Source organism: Carcharhinus amblyrhynchos, chromosome 7, assembly GCF_965287045.1.
Source record: "Carcharhinus amblyrhynchos chromosome 7, sCarAmb.v2.hapA, whole genome shotgun sequence".
NCBI lineage: Eukaryota > Metazoa > Chordata > Chondrichthyes > Carcharhiniformes > Carcharhinidae > Carcharhinus > Carcharhinus amblyrhynchos.
This window is the reverse complement of record NC_137330.1, coordinates 47653456-47671238: the sequence shown is the minus strand read 5'-3', so window position 1 is coordinate 47671238 and position 17783 is coordinate 47653456. Positions and strand designations below refer to the sequence as shown.

The window sequence follows — 17783 nt, the reverse complement described above, 5'->3', positions numbered from 1 at the left end:
CTACTTGTGACACAAATAAATAAACTTCTTAAACATCTACAACATCATCTCCCTCATTTTGAGCAGCAGAAAATTCACATACCTAAAAACAGGTTTCCTGAATAAGGGAAGACTAAAGAGTCAAGATCAAGGAAGGAAAATTCCATTCAAGATTATATGTTAGCCGGTAAAAACACAGACGGAGGTTCCCACAGTGAAATGAGAGGAACATTTGGGAAAAAGACTTTAACGATGTTTTGATTATTTTGAATAAGATAAAATTACCCTACGCCATCAGATATTTAATCGAGTTTGTCACACAAAACAAAATGAAGCAGTAACGTACATGGTAATATTGGATTGCTATCCTGTGAAAGATGGAAAGGAACATCTTTCTTGCATTATGCTTTGGGAATATTTCAGGAAAGTGTAGGGAGAGCTGCCAATTTCACTTGATTCAAATTGGTCTTGACTTAAAAGCACATGGGGTTTGGGGGGGTGCTGGTGGAAGGAGTAGTAAAGATAGGTACTTTTGAGGTAATAACTTATAATAGTGCCAGCAATTATCGCAAATGACAAGTGTAAAATGAGAAATTATCTGTAAGTAGAAGTTAAAGATATCTGATCTAGCAGCGATTACACTGCAACTGTTTCTGAAAGGTGTAATTTACTCATTTCTTTTTCATTTAGGGACCGCTCAAAGGATTCTTGGAAGTATTAGGAAAGCTCCAGAAGAAGTTCCATGCCAAGAATTTACGTTTGGATTGCCCCATCAGAACCTATCTTGTCACAGCGAGAAGCGCTGCCAGTTCTGGAGCAAGGGCTTTGAAGACACTGCGCAGCTGGGGGCTGGAGGTTGATGAAGCCCTCTTCCTTGCAGGGGCACCAAAAGGGCCGCTCTTAGAAAAAATACGCCCTCATATTTTCTTTGATGACCAGATGTTCCATGTTAAAGGAGCACAAGAGATGGGGACTATTGCAGCACATGTTCCTTATGGCATTGGGCAAAAGTACAATAAGAGCACTCCCATAACTAAACTTACAAAGAAAAGTTAATCTGGAGCAGGACAAACTAACGCCTAATCTGTTTTTAAAAAACGGCTTATTTGCTCTTGTGCTGCATCATTCTTTGGTTCCATGCTACTTGTATATGCAATATATAAAAAAAAACAAACTCTATTAAGGCGATGAAAAAACTGGTCTTAGTCAGTGGAGCCTGTTTGCCTATTTGTTTCTCCTTTTTCACATTTTCTAATATTATGGTTTACTTATCTATTTACATCATCGATCTTGGGGTGCAGGAGAGCTGCATGAAATAATTAACTTGCATTTTCCCGTCACTTTTAATTCTGACGACAGTAGCCTGGGAACAATTGTGTTGATATAAAAATGTAGATTATACATTACTTCCTTTTCAAAACTGCCAATGTTTCAGATTATTTTACCATATCTTTGAGTGGTAACTTAGTTTTGCAAATTTTGCCAGGGTTTAAAACAAAATTCATATCATTGAAATGGTTAGCTTTTGCAAAACTCGTAAATTCGAAGATTGTGGACATAGATTTCAGAGTTATGGCAACCATAACCATTTTGGGTGGCGTTGAATGTTTACCATTGTAATTACTGTTTTCATTTTTACACTGTACTTTCAGCCTCTTTGTTCCACTTGGCATATTACATAATTGAAATTGCTTGCTCAGGTTAGAAATTGAATGAACTCCAGATGAGTTTTAAAAGAAGTCAAAGGAGACCCTTTGAAATAGAACTTTGCAACACATTGACCCACTTTTATGCCAACTCTCTGAAAGACCTAGCCATTTGGTTGCATTTTGTTGCCCTTTCCCCACACTTAATATGGTGTAACTAATATTCATCCATTTCTCTTTCGAAGGTTGTCAGCTTTGCTTTTGCTATTTGTGGTAGGATATTGTGGGCAGCACAGTAGCTCAGTGGTTAGCATTGCTGCTACACAGCTCCAGGGACCTGGGTTCGATTCCTGGCTTGGGTCACTGTCTGTGGGGAGTTTGCACATTCTCCTCGTGTCTGCATGAGTTTCCTCCGGGTGCTCTGGTTTCCTCCCACAGTTCAAAGATGTGCGGGTTATGTTGATTGGCCATGCTCAAAAATTGCCCCTTAATACCCTGAGATGAGTTGGTCAGAGGGATTAGCGGCTAAATGTGCAGGGATATAGGGATAGGATCTGGGTGGGATTGTGGTCGTTACAGACTCAATGGGCCAGATGGCACCTCTCTGCACTGTAGAATTTCTATGATTCTATAACATTCTCTGGTTAAATTTGGGAACACCAAAGTGTGGGACCCCAAGGACAGAGTTATTCACTATTGAGATTTGAGGAATCCCTTATATCAGGCCTCTAACTTATTGAAGATAGTGGTATGGGAGGAGGTGGGATTGCAAGTTGGGCTACTGCAATGGGTTTAAACTTGAGCAGGGGTGTGTGTGGATTGCAGGCCAGCAGGTTCAGGTTATGGGTTCCATCTCAGGAACAATTAAAGAGTCAAAATTGTGGACCATTGGAATTTGGGCCTGAAGTTTTGGATTGCGGGACAGCGGCAATTTATGGTGAATATTTGTCTTCTGAAAATATCTATTTGATACTTGGGTTTTGCCAAAGTGCTGGCTGCTTCTGGCAAATCACTGCTGCAGCAGGAATTAGAACTCCTTATTTGCAATAGCAAAGGACACAATGTCTGTTTCCAAAATGAGTCAGAATGCCCCTTTTAGACTTTATTAATATGGTGGATGGTGTACTTCTATTTTGCAATATGTGCATGATTTTGAGGCTATAGCACTCTAAGAAACAGGCTCCATGCGACTCAATTTATCCCATGCCCTAATAACCCTTTTTTTTCCTCCTATTATCTCCATTTGATCTTTTCCCTCCATTCATTAACAAGGGAAAATTGTTTCTCCCTACCTAATAAAGATTCTTCATATTTATCAGATTTTATTTGCTAGCAAAGGAAGTTCCCCCAATTCCACCTCATAACTAATACCTGTTACCTGATACCTTTGCTGGGCATTACAGTGCTTAAACTAGATTTGACACTACACTGGAGTTATGTTACCTTGGAGGAGGGAGTCTTGGCTGGGGGAGAAGCCAAATGGAAAACAGTACATTGAATCTTGAAAGATATTCCAGGATTTCCTATAGTATTTTGAATTGTAAATCGAAAAGTGCAATTGTTTTTACTTGCGAATGAATGTCTTTAATGCATGTTATTTGATAGATTTGTATAGTTTTTTTGAAATAATAGGACTCTTAATATTAGAGATTGCTCAGTAAATGAAAATCTGTTGGAAGTTCCTCTTAATCCAATGAACATCACATGCAATTTGTGAACTAGTGCATTGTGGTGGCGCAGTGTTTAGCACTGCTGCCTCACAGTGCCAGGGACCCAGGTTCGATGCTGGCTTGGGTCACTGTCTGTGTGGAGTTTGCACATTCTCCCTGTGTCTGTTGGGTTTCCTCTGGGTGCTCTGGTTTCCTCCCACAGTCCAGAGATGTGTGGGTTAGGTGGATTGGCCATGCTAAATTGCCTCTTAGTGTCAGGGGGACTAACTAACGCAAATGCATGGGGTAATGGGGTTAGGATCTGGGTGGGATTGTGATCGGTGCAGAGTCTATGGGCTGAATGGCTTCTTTCTGCACTGTAGGGATTCTATGACTCTTTGAGAAACCCATAGAAGTTATTTGTAAAAGTCTTCTGATTAAATAATTTATTTACTTCATTTGCAAAAGACATTTAGAAATATCTTTATTTAAAAGAAAATCTGGTGGGACTGTAAGTTTGTAGACTGTCCTTTGGCCTCAGACAGGATTCTATTCCAGATCAGACTGGGCTGGAACCCTTTGATCTCTGTTGTTTTCTGTGAAGGCCGAAAACTCTCAGCACAGTTCTCAACAGTACAGAACTTTTCCTCAATTAGCAATATCACTCTAAGGACCAAAAAGATAGCTGCTATAGGGAGTGTAAGTATCACATAGGAGCAGTATGAATTCCTCTTCACTAGTTATGACTCGGGTTTGTTGGAGCAAAGTAAAAGGACATTTATTTGCGGGTGTGCAAGGGGGAACTTTTTGCTCTTTGCGCTCCTAGCCATCAAGATTTGGAGAGAATCGTATTGGAATGACATATTTTAAATCCAGTATGAAAGAAGCATACAAAACTGTTAACTATTGGCATTTTTAGTTTGTGCGTGGATTGTTTCAGCATTTAGAACTGCCATTTGCAGAACAATTTTTTAACATTATTTAACTACATATAGTTTTGTTGGGATGCAAATCTATAATTGGATCATGTTATAAGACTAAATGACATCTGTTGTGGCTTACCTTTTTACATTGCGGTTTTATATTTGTTTTGTTACCAGCAATCGTTTTTGTGGATGTTTCTTAAACATAATATTCTGTTTAGTTTCAATAAATCTGGCTTGTATAAAATCACAGTCCACACGGTACCTTTATTTTGCATTAAGCATATATATAAACAATTAGAAAAAACATTTTGCATGTTAGAAAGGAGAAACAGAAAATTCCTAAACTATATAGCAGTCCTGAGGCCCTGGTGTACCAGGACACCAGTTTGAAGAACAAGGATCTTCTTCTGACAGTGTTAACCATGTCCCAGATTGCAGGTTTGTCAATGTAAAGGAAGTGAACATCAAACTTGTGTAGTGTGTGAGGAATGTAGTTGTTCAATTCTCCAACACAGTACCCTAGCTCCCAATAGTTTTAAAGGCCCTGACGTGTCAACTCACTGACCCCTATTCCAGCCCATGATCCTTATTGCCCTTATAACTATAACACCAGAAGAATTATTTGTATATACAAAACAACAATCCAATGATAAATATTAATGAAAGAAGGTAACAAAAGGGAAGGGCAACAGAAGTGTGTTGTTATGGTGTTACATCAAGTGCTAAGAAATACCACCCATCAGCACAAAGGAGAATAGAATAAAGACATACCAAGATAGACCCTGAATAACTAAGTACATTGATTTGGTTAGTGTCCTGGAGCATGATCTGTAGTTGTAGCATCACATTTAATTATTTGTATTGATGAATAACCACCTATAAACTACCCTAATTAATGTCTATTTATTGTTCAACAAGCCATCATTTTCAATCATATATAGGATCCTTACAAAGAATGTTGTCCTAGTCCTGTACTTCATGTGTGGAGTACAAGGATACAGGCAAACATGCTCTTTGCTTTCTTATCCATTTTGAATCCTTGGCTAACAAAAATCTATTGATATCCAGACTGATTGCTTTTTGTGGGAAAGAATTCGAAACTTCTATTGCACTTAGCGTGAAGTGATCCTAATTTTTCTCTGAATGCCTTAGCTCAGAGTTTAAGGTTATGATGATAGACTGTTTTGCCAACTGAAAAAAACTCCCTATTTACCTAAATCCTGAAAGTCTTAAAAATCGCCTCTATCTTTCTACAATCCAGGGAATGCAAGGTCAATGAAATCAATCATTTTCCTCTATTGTGAAGACTGTATCACAATATTATAATCGTAAGTCCTTTGGGGGTAATTTTGAGTCTGCACTCTCTCTCTATGGGAATGGTGGTGAATGTTCAAAATCTGGAGTGTGCAATTCCAACCTTACCAGCCCTTTGCTGGTGGCGTGGCATGAAATATGCTGTGGTGCTGCAGAAGGCTCATTTTAATACATTAGGATGTCATTAGTGAGTGCTCTCTCTGGGACTGCTCTCCCCTCCTCCCCCCCCCCCCCCCCCCTTCCCTCACCAGGATTGGGATATGGCCTGACAATGAGCCTAACACTGTCCCTTGACAGGTTGGTGGTGCTAACCTGGCAGTGCCAACTAATGCCAGCAGGCTGACTCCATTGGGAGCCTCACAGGGGAGAGAGGAACTCATTCATATTTGATTGTGGGCAGGAGCAGAGGATGCTGGCTCCAACTGTGGGTAAAGGGGGATAGGAAGAGCCAATGATCGGTGGGGGGTGGGGGTAGAGAAGTGCCAATTGCAATTGGGGGTGGAGAGGCAAAAAAGATGAGGCTGCATGACACTAGATTATAGTCCAGCAGGTTTATTTGAAATCACAAGCTTTCAAAGCACTGTTCCTTCATCAGGTGGAGTAGACGTAATTCCATGCCCATTTTAAAATCATATATTCTGTCCTTACAATGGTTAAAAAGCAACATTAAGTTTGAAACCAGAGAAATCAAAACGCTGGAACTGCTATCAAAATCAGGCTATGGTCCTTCCAGTTCACCTTACACCAACCCTGTAATCACATAATACAGCAATAATGAAGTTCTTGATTAAAATACAAAAATGTCAGGTGAAGTTTAAACAAACGAATGGAGGCAAATAAAGACACATGCCACCTATCAAATCTCTGCATGGTTCAGTTACTCACTGAGCCAGTGATATCGGAAAAGGGATAATACAAAAATTACAGCAGAGAGAATCTTGCATTGGACCACCAGACCTCTCAAAGCACTATGATCTTTATGTTTCTCTTCACTCGACCTGTAACAGCAACACTGTGTTCTGCACCCTCTCCTCCGCCTTCCCCGCGCCCCCCTCCCCCACCCCCACAACGACCAATTACTCTATAAACTGTATGCCTTATCTGAATAGCGCACAGGAAACAATACTTTTCATACTAATACATGTGACAATAATAAATCAAATATATAGCCAATGAACTGCTTCTAAGCTATAGTCATTCTTGCAATGTAGAGCCAATAAATCACACAATCAGCAATTTGATAATGGTTAGGTAATGTATTTTTTTGTCGGCTAAATATTGGCCAGGATACCAGGAATAATTCCCCTGCTCTTGTTTATGAAATTAGTGCCATGGGATCTTTGACATCCACTCCAGCGACACTATACATTTATGGGGGTTGCATGCGAAAAATGAAACGAATTTATTGAAAGACGAGGTATCATTCCAAAGGTATAAACTACAAATTAAAACAAAATCTACAGGCAACTTATCAACGGCGAACTAACAACCCTTTTCCATCAAGGTGGGAGTGCCGGTATACTCCAGTTGTAAGAATGGGTAGACAGTTTCTGAGTGCAGGTATTGCCCTAGCTGGAAACATCACACAGCCTCTATACTCTTCCTAGTGACACACAGTACAGACGTGTGCGCCGCCTTTTCTTGTGACAGGGCCAAGTGTTTGTGACGCTGCCGGGTGTAACTTGTTGGAGGAGCGGGTGGGTGTTGGGGAGGACACTTCCCAAAGATACAACTCTGACATTAGCGTTTCCGACATTACCCCGACCCTGCTCCAGCCACCTTCACTACAGCTGCTGACTTGGGGGGCAACCTAATTAAGAATGAGTGACACCGGCCTCTACTCGCTGGACAGTATGGACATCTGCGCCGTGCCCCTACCTGAAAGAACTTCGTCAACGAAGAAGACCCGAGCGCCGAAAGAATCGTCCAAGTCTGATCGAGACAGAAATCAATTCCAAGCACAGCTGGAGGTGGGTCACATTAACCTTTCTACCCGTATATAACTGGAGAAAATGTAGCACCAGTGTTAAGAGGGATATCTAAATCGCTTTCTTGTTTTCAGAGCAAGTCTCAGCAGGCCATCACCATCGCAGTGTCCTCCAGGACACTCTTTAACATGGCTGATGAAAGGGCCATCTATGAGTCTGACGGGTTAGAGTCTTATGTGAAATACCAACTGGACCACGAAAACGAACCACTCAAGAAAGGACTGGCCTTCGCATTAATGAAGGTAGGGTTCAACTGACCTTTCAGGACATCACCTAGAGATGTGTTGATTTTGAACAACCGGTATTCTTGTAGAATCAACTTACAATGTAGCAAGCCGATGACTGGAACCAAATCGCTGACTACTTAGTAACAACTTTGCTCCTTGCCAGCACCATGTGCATTTGAAGCTCAATGAAGAAAACCCTTCAAAAACAGACTGATCTGATTTATTGTTGTCACATGTATTGGGATACAGTGAAAAGTAGTATTTCTTGCACAAAGCATACTGTTCATATGGCGCTCAAGGAGAAGGAAAGGAGAGACTGCAGAATGTAGTGTTGCAGTTACAGATAGAGTGAAGAGAAAGATCAGTTTAATTTTCAGAAGTCTCATGGCAGCAGGGAAGAAGCTGTTCTTGAATCAGTCCATGAATATTTTGTGGGCTTGTGCCTGTTGGTAGTCCCTGGCCTTGCATAGAGCCCAGATTCAGTATAATCTCCACCTGAAGGTGGGTGAGAGGGTCAGGCTGAGCAGACATAATTCCATTCTCATTTTATTTTGTACTTGTGATAATTAAAAAACAATGCTTACAATTGTGGAAGCAGAGAAATAGAAACTCTGGAATTATTATAGAAATCAGGGATGGTCTCTCCAGTTCACCTTACACCTGCCCTGTAATCACATGATACAGCAATAATGAAGTTGTTGACAAATTGAAAGGATCTGTCACTGTCAGTTAGTTTACAAAAAACTCAGTCAGATGCAGAGTGAGAAAACCTCTAAGGCGGAAAGCTTTGGGAAGCATGAGCTAGATGTTATGCTCCCCTGCCAGCGGTTTGAAGGCATGGGGCTCTAAAGCTTCAGCTGCTGAAACCTTCCTGCTGCTGAGCCACCTCTCTTCGACCTCTATGATGTTTAATGGGGGTGGTGAAGGCATCAGATAGCCTGCTTAGCTTTGGGCCTACTCAGGCCCTTAAGTGGCTATTTAATGGCCAGTCACGGGACTCATCCCACCCCTGCTGCTATGGGAAAAGGAGGCTCTGAGAAACTGAGCAGGTTTGGTTGCACAAGTTAGTGTTGGACAAGTGAGGGAATCACCTTAATGGGTCCCCTGTGTCCACAGAGTTACCCCTCCCGTCAAGATCACACTTCCCCTTTACCGTCTCCCAACCTCTCAAATCAGGCCCTTACCTACATCACCATCTTCTCCAGAGCCTGCCGGCTGGCAAAATCATCCCCTGGCTCCCTTGTTGGACATTCTAGAATGAGAGACCAGAGTTTTAAGCTAAAACGGAAATGAGAAGAAATTACTTCCCCCAAAGGGTTGTGAATCTGTGGAATTCTGTACTCCAGAGTGCAGCGGATGCCAGACATTAAGAATTTAAGGAGATAGGTTTTTACTTAGTAATGAGATGAAGGGTTATGGAGAGTGGGCAGGAAGTTGGCGATGAGGCTGAGGCGACATCAGCTATGATCATATTGAATGGTGAAGCAAACTTGGGGGGTTGAAATGCCTACCCCAGCTCCTAGTTCCAACAGACAGTATTGGTTGTTTTATTTAAGAGGGATGTAACTGTGTTGGAAGCAGTTCAGAAATCGTTTACTAACCTAATGTCTGGATTGGGTGGGTTGTCTTATGAGGAAAGGTTGGACAAGTTGGACTTGAACTTGCTAGTGTTTAGAAGAATAAAAGATGATTTGATTGAACCAAATAAGATCCTGAGCAGGATTGATGTTATGGGAGAAACTAGTGCTAGGAGCCACTGTTTAAAAATAAGGGGGTGTTCCTTTAGGACAGAGATTAGGATTTTTTTTCTCTGGGGGTTGAGTCTCTGTTGAACTCTCTGCCTCAAAAGGCAGTAGAAATAGAGTCTTTGAATATTTTTAAGGCAGAGATAGATAAGTTCATATAAGCAAGGGGATGAAAGGTTGTCAGGAGTTGGCAGGAGGGTGAAGTTGCAGCTTACAATCAGATCAGATTGAATAAGAACATAAGAAATAGGAGCAGGAGTAGGCCATCTAGCCCTTCGAGCCTGCCCCGCCATTCAGTAAGATCATGGCTGATCTGTCGTGGCTCAGTTCCACTTTCCCGCCCTCTCCCCATAACCCTTAATCCCCTCTCTTATCAAAAACCCATCAACCCGCGTCTTAAAAATATTTAGCGAGGCAGCCTCCACCACTTCAACAGGCAGAGAAAGGGAAGAAATTTGGAGATCTAACAATTGGAAAACCTTAGGCTAAAGGCCTCAAGAATCCAATCTAGGATTTCTCCTCAGCCCTTGCAATCATGAATTCACTTGTTTGGTAAAAAAACGGCACTTTATGTGGTTACCCCTCATCCTGCCCTCCCAGCAGTGCCGATTTTTCCTGCTGTCGTCCTAGTGGCAGCCTCTGCAGCTCTCCATTGGGAGCACGTTGGAATTTTCTCAGCTCGTGAACAGGACAAGCCCTTTCTTTTCCTTTGCACAGCCACACTAATACCATACATCTGTATAAGATCATGAGTTGTATTACAGGTGAGCAGGCTAAAAGGTGGCTTATACCTGCTCCAAATTCATATGTTCACATGGACATGGTGTCCCTCAAAATCCAGTTTCATTGGTCCAAAGTCACCTGTTCCTTCCCAAGCATATTATATTTACTTTATGTCATGTCTCAAATTATTTAAATACTTGGTCACATTATTTTCCCAAAAAAATGATCCAATTTGCTTTGTCTCCCTGGGGAACCTGTTGAGTAAATTTCCTACTTAGGTTCCAGGGTATTAACCAACAGATCAGTTGTACACTAACCAAGGTATATCATTACCACCATTGACAAGAGGGTCTAATTAAAGAGCAACAAATTTACATGGTCAGTTTCCAAGAGATACTTAACACAAGAATTTATATTGTTATGATCTCTGAAGAGAGCAATCACTTTTAAAAAAACATTCGAATTTTTGGTGACCAATTTAAAGGAGCTGCATGACAATATTTCAAGTTTTAACACTTTTACTGTAACAATCCAAAAGCAACATTGAATAAACAAATATTAGCTAGTAGGCAACAAATACTCTAAATTACAGAAAAGATATTAATTCCTTAACGTGACTAATAACCCCATAAGAACATAAAAACTAGAAGCAGGAGTAGGCCATCTGGCCCCTCGAGCCTGTTCTGCCATTCAATAAGATCATGGCTGATCTTTCCATGGACTCAGCTCCACCTACCCGTCTGTTCACCATAAGCCTTAATTACTTTACTGTTCAAAAATTTATCTATACTTGGCCTTAAAAACATTCAATGAGGTCGCCTAAACTGCTTCACTGGGCAGGGAATTCCACAGATTCACAATCCTTTATATGAAGAAGTTCCTCCTCAACTCAGTCCTAAATCTGCTCCCCCTTATTTTGAGGCCATGTCCCCTAGCTCTAGTTTCACCTGCCAGTGGAAACAACTTCCCTACTCCTATCTTATCCATTCCCTTCATAATCTTATATGTTTCTATAAGATCTCCCCTCATTCTTCTGAACTCCAATGAGTATAGCCCTAGTCTACGCAGTCTCTCCTCAAATGCCAATCCTCCTAACTCCAGAATCAACCTAGTGAATCTCCTCTGTACCCCCTCCAGTTCCAGTATATCCTTTCTCAAGTAAGGAGACTATTAGTACTCCAGGAGTGGCCTCACCAGCACCTTATACAACTGCAACATAACCTCACTGTTTTTAAATTCCATCCCTCTAGCAATGAAGGACAAAATTCCATTGTCTTCTTAATTACCTGCTATGCCTACAAACCAACTCCTTGTGATTTTTGCACAAGGACACGTAAGTCCCTTTGCACAGCAGCATGCTGCAATTTTTTACCCTTTAAATAATAGTCCATTTTGCTGTTATTCCTACCAAAATGGATGACATCACATTTACAAAAATTGTATTCTATCTGCCAGATCCTCACCCACTCGCTTAGGCTGTCTATCCCTTTGCAGACTTTCAGCGTCCTCTGCATACTTTGCTCTGCCACACACCTTAGTATCATCTGCGAATTTTGACACATTACGCTTGGTCCCCAACTCCAAATCATCTATGTAAATCGTAAACAATTGCAGTCCCAACATGGTCCCTGAGGTTCACCACTAGTCATTGATCGCCAACCAGAAAAACACCCATTTACCCCCATTCTTTACTTTCTGTTAGTTAATCAATCCTCTATCCATGCTAATTTATTACTCATGCCACATATATACTTTACAGCACATTTTCCACAGAATGGCAGGTTTTCAGTAAACAGTCTAAACTTATTTCCAGCTTCTAATGGATTTACTTCTCTCCATTTTGCTAAGCTGTAATGTTCAGTATCCCTCAGAAAACAATTCTTTCAGACTGATGAAAATTCCTGAACTGACTGCCAGCAACAAGGCTCACTCTGGTGATTCCATATCCTGGCCTCGCTGGAGTAAATCTTCCAGTGATGTTAAATCTTTGCTGGTTCTTTCCCTTTACCCTGAGGTCAGCAGTCATTTGTATTCTGTCTGGTAGCTAGCAGAGAACAGCTTTTCCTGCTTCTGCTGCTGCTTTGCTGTCCTCCCTCATCCCTTCTCTCTTTTTGTTCCAGTTCAAAGTCTCTGAGATAGAATGTCTCCAATAACAAGAACATCCAGTTCTGTCTTTGTTCCAGGTTTTAAATCTGCTATGTGTGTTTCAATCATGCCTGACCTGGTCCCCATGGTGACCAATACACAGAGGAGGGAACGTGTAGAAGATCACATGATCCACTTCATTACTCCATTTCACTATAAATGAAATAGGCAGTTCAAACATAACCCTCTTATAAAAAAAACCTCATTCATAATGATGTAGAAATATCAAAGTAAAAACGGATTGTATGATTTAAAATGGAGATTGAATTACATCAGTACATCTTGATCCTCACTTCTGTATTGTAACGACCAGAGGATACACATTACATATGATTTCTAGCTTACTTGTCTCTTGGCTCTTTATGTTGCCTTTTCTCACACTATCCCTTTAAAAAGTGAAATAAAAGGGAAGTTGTTCAGGTAGTTCTACAAATATAGCGAGAAAGGGGAAGAAGCTCACTGGATGGATATAAGAAAATGAAAAATAAACTAAAAAGTGATTACAAAATAAAATGCACAATAAGAAATATAGCAAAAACACAACAACAACATTTTGTGTTTTGTGCTATACTTAAGCTAATGGTGAGTTGCGGAGAAAATGTGGGTCTCAGCAAGATTCCTCTCAGACCTACTTCTTTCTGTTCATTATTCTTTCATGTGATGTGGGCATCACTAACAAGACCAGCATTCATTGCCTATTTCTTGATCCTGGTGTGGGTCTGGAGTTACACGTAGGCCAGACCCGCTAAGGACTGCAGATATACTTTACAACAGGACATTAGTGAACCAGATGGGTTTTTACAACAATCAACATCACTAGATTTTATAATTCCACATTTTTGTTGAATTAAAATTTCACCATTTACCATGATGGGATTAAAACCCAGGTGCCTAAATTACTAGTCCAGTGGCAATACCACGAAACCACTGCCTCTCCTTACTCTCACTGCAACCCTCACCTCTTCAGTCCAACTTGTTCTGAAAGATCTATGCAAATATTTATGCCCCACATGAGCTTCCAAAGAGTACTTGCTGAAAGGCTAAAGGCCTTTACCTTCAACTCTGCTCTCGCATCTGTTCCCTTCAAAAGAGATTTAGTTTGCATTCAATTGATTGTATTTTCTAAATTTAAATCATATAAAAATTAGGAAAGACAATCTGTGTTTCAGTGTCAAAGGTATCAGCATTTTTATTGCAATATAAACAACTATACTTCCTATTTGCTTTAAAATTGAACTACATTTTTAACTAGAATTAGTTTTGGAAAAATATACTGTGGAAAAAAAGTTAACATTGACATCAGTTTTTGGGCACTATACCAATATTGGGAAGGTAGCAATTTGTATTGCAATCTCCTTTATCCAATCTTTCTTCAATATGCTGCCAAACTGAAAGTTTGCAATTTCTCTAGATGCATTTCTCTGGACCTGAACCAGGTCTAGTTAAACCACACCTGGCGTGCCACAAACTGTCCTCAGCACCATGTCTTAGAAAAGATATATTGACCTTGAAAGATTGCAGCGTAGATTTATTAGTATGATACCTGGACCACTGAAGACTAAGCTATGAGAAAAGATTAAACAAGCTAGAATCCTATTAAGGGGTGATTTGATTGTGAAATTCAGCACATTGAGAGCAAAAAAGTTAGAATGGAAGAAATTATTTCTGCCAAGTTTAAGTTCTAGGACTAGAGGCAGATCTTTCAGGAGTGAAATTAGGAAAAGTTCAAAGAAAGGGTGGTAGAACTTTGGAATGCTTTTCTGCAAATGACAATTAATGATCAATTGTAAATTGTATAAAATTGATGTCCCATCCACGAGACAGGAAGAGAAATATATATCCTTGTCAGCCAGGCTACTTTATAAACTTACTTATTTTTCTTAAATGGACAAATGGCTGGACTGATAAAAAGGCCTTCACTGACCACATGATGATTGTTCTAGATTATTCTGAGCAGTTTAAACATGAACAAACAGTAACACATCAAACCCCTGCAATAGATTTGCAGACAAAACATCTGCGCCTCATCTCCAACATTGTGATAATGGTTACCTGCCCAAAACTCAATAGGCTTTAACAAAGGGGTCTCACTAGCTGAATAACATGGGCCAACACTACCCTGTCACATGGCCAAGACTTGAGCTGTCTGAATTCCTTTAATTATACAGTCTTTGAATTTTAACTTCAGTTGTGCTTAATCTCTGAAGAGAACTGAACTCCAGGTTAGCAGCCTGTCTTTCTCCAAGTCTGATTTCCAGAAAAAAAATCCTGTATTTCATCTAGAGATTGAACTAATTTCCAGGATATATGAATACTTCGCTATATCTTCAATGGGTTCAATTTGCAATTGACTGGCTAAGATCAAGAGCAGGAATGTTGCCAGAAAAAGCCACCTGAAATAGCCTTTATATGACATTGACTTATTGGATGCTGGACTCATAATTCTTATTTTTATCATGGTCTTTGCCCTGTATTCCTTTCTTTCTCCAATCCCTCTTTTATTGAAGGGAGCAGATGTTGTGAAACCTTCTACCCATGGTGTGTGTGTGTGTGTGTGTGTGTGTGTGTGTGTGTGTGTGTGTGTGTGTGTGTGTGTGTGTGTGTGTGTGTGTGTGTGTGTGTGTGTGTGTGTGTGTGTGTGTGTGTGTGTGTGTGTGTGTGTGTGTGTGTGCGCGAAATAAACCAACTTCCTTATTTTACCTTATCTCAAGTTTGTTGTGAGAGTATTAATAGAGGATTGCATCACTCTATAACTGAAGAATTGGAAAAAATATGCCAACATTCTTAAAGGGGAAAATCAAATGTCGAAAACACCTATCGGTTTACAGATGTGTAATGAGAGGCGAAATCAGAGCCATATAAACTAAGCCCCTCCTGCCCACAACACAGATTAATAAATTTTTGTTAGCCAAAGGCATGAAGAGTTGTGGGACAAAATTCATTGGCAAGATTATAAATCCTGCCCCTCTCCAATAAGACAGAGAAGGACTATATGAGATCTTAGGTCACAGATCAGCCACCTTCTGACTGACCAACAGAACAGGTTTGGGAGACCAAGTTATCTATTCCTAACCCTATGTTCCAATAAGTATCCTACACATACAAACTAGGGTCCAAATGGTAAAAATGTGATTGAAATAGATCCAAATATGAGCTTGCCTAGCACTTTCTCCTCCAAATTGTTGCAGATCTTAAGCAACGTTCAGCAGCCCATAAAGGAACCACTAGAACCTCCTTAAAATTAAGAATGGCTTCCTAATAGTATTGATTTTGTGCACAACCGAGTGTTCCTCTTGGTTTCTTGGCTGCAATCTTAGGCTCATCCCTCTCAGTTTGGCACCCTGTGTTCTCTCCTCTCCCTGCACTGTCCCAATATCTGCAGCTTATCTTGATGTCAGGATGGACAATTGACACCCACAGTTCAACATTTTGTGTAAATGAGATCCAAAGTTCAACTCAGCCAACATCTCCAGCTGCACATTTCAATCCTGCACCCATTTTATGGCAGAAATTGGTTCAAGTGAATTCTTTATCTCAGTTCGTTCAACTGTTTCAAACAGCTGAAAAGAAGTTTTTCAAAGTTTATAGAAAAAATATGGAGTCAGTGCACACTTTCATTCTGTTTTGCAAACTCACACACTTAAACACACACACAAAACTTGTGAAATTTGCCTCTAGATTTTTCTTCAGATAAAACGATGGTGGGAGATTTGGCATTCAGACCGCAATGTTCAAACAAACTATTTATCTATTCAAGCATATAGCTCTTCTCAGCTAATTATAGCCTTGCCAATAAAGGCCACACCCTGGGAGTTTGTCAGAGAAGTAATAAAAACAACTGATCAAAAACTTCTGGAAGCTCAATATAAATTTTCAATCTATTTAAATTTCTGCTACTTTGCATCTTGCGAAGTTAGATCAATTGCAAATTGTCAGTTTCTACATTCTGGATTCAGCTGATAGTGTCATAACTCAGAGCACAAACGTTGGGTTTGGCTGAGATTTTTGGAAGAAGCAGTGATGTTCAAGATGATTCCTTGATGAAAGCATTAAGAAGCACAAAAGACAACTCAATTGGTCATTGGCAGCACTGTAGGGAAATAATAATTCGGCGTCACCTAGTGGCAGATAGCTATATAGCAACAAGAGTCAGTGGACAGAAAAATTCAATGGAAAATGTGAATGTAGGAATTTACAATGAAGAAAATTTGACATAAAAACATGCCTGAAAAACTTGGCTGGAAATATATGTGAACTTGGGATTTATGTTCTATGTATATATCTACTATCTGAATTATATTGTTATAATGGGAAACCTGTACATTATTTCTAGGCACTGGAGGCAGTTAACTTCCGATTACATGAACTTTATCCTGGCAGTGATGAAACATTTGATATAGTTCTGATGACTAATAATCATGCCCAAGTAGGAGTGAGGCTGATTAACAGCATTAATCATTATGGTATGTATACTATAATATGCCTTTTTTACGAGTAGCAACGATTAATGACTATTGATTTATTCTATTAATTTGAGTAAAAACCTCAACAATAAATTGGTTGAAATTAGCTTTTCTTAAATCACAAATAGATAACATCAAGGCAAGAACTCACAATTTATCAACAAATTTCAATTTGTTAAAGTAGCAAAATAAATCATCCATCCATGACATAAACCATTATCAGTTCTCAGGCAACTGATGAGCAACTTAACTAGTTTAAATCATCTCAATTTGTTAATGCAGCCATAAGTACCTTAGCTTAAGGAAATAATGGCAGTTCTGTCAGCCGAGAAAAATAGATATAAGTGACAAATTGCTTCAAGCTTTGCTAAACAATGTGGTGGATTACTTGTCAATGCCATGATTTGTTTGATTGGTGGAAAATAAGCTATAAATAAACAATGAATTGGCATGTATTGCAGTAGATTGATGAAGTATTAAGGGCACATTTGCCCACATGTGTACAATGAGCGAATTGGTCTCTTTTTCTGATGGGAGAGTCCAAAATTCTACTACAACTGTTAGGGTACAAACACCATAGATGGTGCTAAGAAAGAGTTTCTGCTCTGGGAATACTAGAAGCCAGAGGCTAAATTAAAAAGCAGAACATCAAAGATAATAGGGCAGTATGGTGGCACAGTGGTTAGCACTGCTGCCACACAGCACCATGGATCCAGGTTTGATTCCCGGCTTGGGTCACTGTCTGTGCAGAGTCTACACATTTTCCCCATGTCTGTGTGGGTTTCCTCTGGGTGCTCTGGTTTCCTCCCACAGTCCAAAAGACATGCTGGTTAGGTGCATTGGCCATGTTGAATTCTCCTTCAGTGTCCTGAACAGGCAGCAAAGTGCGACTACAAGATTTTCGCAGTAACGTCATTGCAGTGTTAGTGTAAGCCTACTTGTGACACTAATAAATTAACTTGAAAAATAATCTTTGGA

General features: G+C 40.0%; 2 protein-coding genes across 2 annotated transcripts in view; both read left to right on the top strand.

Annotated features, from left to right (window-relative positions):
• The window catches only part of LOC145344921 (cytosolic 5'-nucleotidase 1A-like), a 30435-nt gene extending 26007 nt beyond the window's left edge, over positions 1-4428 (top strand). Inside the window, exon 6 of the mRNA XM_080192247.1 lies at positions 670-4428. Within this exon, the coding sequence (XP_080048373.1) occupies positions 670-1035 (366 nt within the window). The 3' untranslated portion in view covers positions 1036-4428. The remainder of the gene's footprint in view (positions 1-669) is intronic.
• A 2906-nt stretch (positions 4429-7334) lies between these two features.
• Positions 7335-17783, top strand: part of LOC145345587 (cytosolic 5'-nucleotidase 1A-like) — an 82473-nt gene continuing 72024 nt past the window's right edge. The window contains exons 1-3 of the mRNA XM_080193423.1: positions 7335-7484; positions 7577-7744; positions 16676-16805. Coding sequence (XP_080049549.1) covers positions 7335-7484; positions 7577-7744; positions 16676-16805 — 448 coding nt within the window. The remainder of the gene's footprint in view (positions 7485-7576; positions 7745-16675; positions 16806-17783) is intronic.